This window comes from Petaurus breviceps, unplaced genomic scaffold (genome assembly GCF_028583685.1).
Source record: "Petaurus breviceps papuanus isolate PSGF00001 unplaced genomic scaffold, PetGlider_PUasm1.0 174, whole genome shotgun sequence".
Taxonomy (NCBI): Eukaryota; Metazoa; Chordata; class Mammalia; order Diprotodontia; family Petauridae; genus Petaurus; species Petaurus breviceps.
The window spans coordinates 41,507,282-41,510,911 of NW_027185761.1; the positions used below are offsets into that span (position 1 = coordinate 41,507,282).

Sequence of the window (3,630 nt, forward strand, 5' to 3'; positions counted from 1 at the left end):
TACATTACATTACATCTCTATCAGAAGGTGGGTAGCAGGCTTCATCATCACTCCTCTATAATCATGGTTGTTTATTGCATAATTTAGAGTTCTTAATTCTTTCAAAGTTGTTTGACTTTAAAATGTTGTTGTATAAGTTGTCCCTCTGGTTCTACTTACCTCATTCTTCAGCAGATCATATAAGTCTTCCCAGGTTTCTCTGAAGCCATGCCTTTCATTATTTCTCATGACACAATGATATTCAATGATAGTCTCTAGTTTGTGAACTTATGATTCTGTTTTTGGGGAAATAATCACTGTTTATAGGTATGAGTCGGAGTGTGCTAGTAAATGTTTAACAACTAGCCCTCTAGAAGGAAAAAAAAACTACTCCCAACATACTTTTCAGTTTGATGTGCATCATTAACATTCTCTCCATCATCTTCTTAAGTTCAAACAATCAACAAAGCAATAAATCACTCCCTGATTTGTAGCATTTGCCAATTTCTAAAGTGCAAATGCCCAAACTGAAAATTTAATAATCAATTGTGGATGGAACTAGTTTCAACCCTCTACCCAGTGTAGACTTCAACAAGTCCTTGGCTTTGTGGATCATTCTTTGACCTGAATCCTGCTCTCCAGCACGTTGTTTTGCCATCTTCCCTCTGCTCACTCTTGCACTGACATTGTTGCGTATCAAATCTATGTTTGTTTAGTATGAAGGACTCTATCAAGTTCTTTGTACAAGTCAACTTTCTCATTCTCAGTGACAAGCAGAAATTACTTTTGCTACCTAAATAGATGAAATAATAAGAAAACCACATTTTAAAAGTTAAAAAACAAGTTCTTCCAATTAATAAAATAATAATTGCTTGTTTCATTAAATTAAAAAATAAAACCAGAAAAAGAGTAGCATTCTTTGAGCAAAAGGAGAAATTGAAATCTGAATGACCTGTTCACCACTGTGAATTTGTTATTCTGCTGATCAGAGGATTTTTCCCAAATGTTCATGTTGCAACCTATCCATACCTTCTCTGATTGTTTGACCTTTTAAAGTAAAAAAAAATTTAGAAAATCCTTAACTTCCAAATCTGCAAACACCAAAAGACTACACACTATCAGGGGTCCATAATGCAAATAGTAGGCAATGGTGCAGCTAGGTGGTGCAGTGAATAGAGCACCAGCCCTGGAATCAGGAGGAGCTGACTTCAAATCCAGCCTCAGACACTTAATGTGTACTAGCTCTGTGACCTTGGGCAAGTCACTTAACCCCAATTGCCCTGCCTTCCCCCCTCCATAAAAAGGAGACCAAATAGTAGGCAAAGTTATTGATTGAAATGAGAAAAGGCTGGGGGGGGAGGGGAGGAGAGTCAAGCTGGGGGATAAAATGGGAGAAAAAATGACCATCATAGTAGAAAGAACTAGTCACAGAGGAGACAGGTTCGTGGGGACGAGGAGAGAGGAAACATGATGAATTTAGTCAGAACAATGCTTCTTAGCAAACAGGTACCAAATGCCCAAATTTGGAAAAATGTCAAGTCACAATACTGTAAAGCCATATTATTACTCTAAAGCCATATTGACTTTGAGAGTCTATAGTTAATGAAATTAGGTATGAAAATGACTGAAAATTTTGAAGCACCCTTTGTTTCAGTTATTAGCAAATCAATAAACAAGTGTGTATAAGCACATGATGGACACCTTGCTACACATGCAGATGCAATGGAGAAAAACAGAACATTCCCAGCCTTGAAGGAGCTTATTGCATTTGGTGCTGCTAGGGCCACTTGCACATATATAGTATAAGTAAATGCAAGGTAAGCTACAAAAGTGTTAGGAGTTAGAAGGGTTGGGAAAGCCCTCATCAGGGAAAGATTTTTGAGTTATGTTTTATGTTCTGTAATCTCAGAATTAGGCCAGTTATGTGTCATAGAGTGCCAACCCCAGAGTGAGGAGGACCCAAATTCAAATCTGGCCTCATACACTTAGTAGCTATGTGGCCCTGAGCAAGTCACTTAAACCCTGTTTGACTCCATTTCATCATCTATAAAATGAGCTGCAGAAGGAAATGATAAACCACTCTAGTGTCTTTACCAAGAAAACCTGAAATAGGGTTACAAAGAGTTGGAGTCAACTCATCAACTAAACAAAAAATCTCAAAATTAAGAAAGACAAAATATGTGATCTGTTTTCCTTTAACTCCATGATGTCCATTTTGATACACATCATTTATAAATATAGATTTTTTTTCCTTTAATGTCAGTAGATTTATTAGATTCTTTCAAAAGGTCAATGAAAAATAGAAATCTTTTTTTTTCTCAAAATTCACCTGTGACTCTCTTGTGTGTTTATTTCCAGGTTCCATTTTTTGGGAAAAGGATGCATCACACCTGTCCTTGCCTATCTGGGTTGGCCTGTGTACGGACTACATTTAACCGATTTAGATGTTTACCCAGGAATTAATGATCACTTTTGAAATGGAATCAGTTAAATGTGAACAGAAACTTAATGTATTTAAAGTTTTCCTTGTGATTGTAATGAACAAGTTATATGTCAGGAAAAAAATCCTATTACTTTTTCCCTTGACAAGCATCAAAAATGAATATATCTAGGCCTAAGTAATGTTCTTAGACTTGATCTGAAAATGATGGGTTTTTATAGAGATATCATTTAAATAGAAATGTTGAAAGTAAAGTATTATGGACTAGATTTTCTTCACCACATTCATTTCATTTTATAACACTAATGCCAGAGTCTCTACCACAAAGAATATCAAGAAAAAAGCAATCTAGTGTAACCTAGTACGAGACTGCCAGTCAGGGAGCAGTCATCAGCTTCTGGGAGGTATAGATCAGGTGGAGAAGCTATACCCTCTCATGGACTGTGATTCCCAGAAGTGCATGCAAATATCCCAGAACTTCTCTTACAGGCAAGTTGGCTCCAATTCAGAGCTACACTCATTCTGATGCTATTAAACTGTCAGGTTGAGGCTATTTTTTTTTTAGGCTTTCCCATTTCCCTCTTCACGTTTCCACCAATAGATACACATGTTTGTTTCCGTATCTCTCAATCCCCAAGGCACATTAAATCCCAATTTAACTATGACTGATCTCATGACTTATTCTTCTCTCTGATGCCTTACCACCCTACTCAGATTTTAAGCTGGCATTTACAAAATGTCCTGCTAACACGTCCACCTTTAGTGGAAAGTCCCTCAATGCTGACCTTTTGGGTAGTGAAACCACTGACAAAAGTTAGCAACTGACTGTTCTAACTCCACATCTTTTCCTAGGGTAGTAAATGTGTCAAAAGCATAGCAGCAAAAAAAAGAAAAAGTGGTATTGAGCTACCCATAAGAAATGAAGATGCATTGCCACTATCTGTCTGAACCAGGAGCAGCAAGTTCTGCTATTAGAGAGATATGAGAGCAGACAGAATAGTGAAACAAATTAATTTTTTCTTACTTTTAAAAAATTGTCCATCAAAGTCTTTTTTCTTTCTCATAATAGAATTTCATTTTATGAATGAGATATTTAGATATACTATAGAATTTGCCATCCAAGAGGAAGAATTTATTTTACGCTGGCATAAAACTAGTTACACATTTGAAATAATATGTATTAAAAATGTCACTTGTATTTTATTTGAAAC

The 3,630-nt window shown here is 36.2% G+C and overlaps 1 protein-coding gene across 1 annotated transcript in view; it reads left to right on the forward strand.

Moving 5' to 3' along the window:
• The window catches only part of PROK2 (prokineticin 2), a 17,839-nt gene extending 14,549 nt beyond the window's left edge, over window positions 1–3,290 (forward strand). The window contains exon 3 of the mRNA XM_069084535.1: window positions 2,338–3,290. Within this exon, the coding sequence (XP_068940636.1) occupies window positions 2,338–2,442 (105 nt within the window). The 3' untranslated portion in view covers window positions 2,443–3,290. The remainder of the gene's footprint in view (window positions 1–2,337) is intronic.
• Window positions 3,291–3,630: the final 340 nt, after the last annotated feature.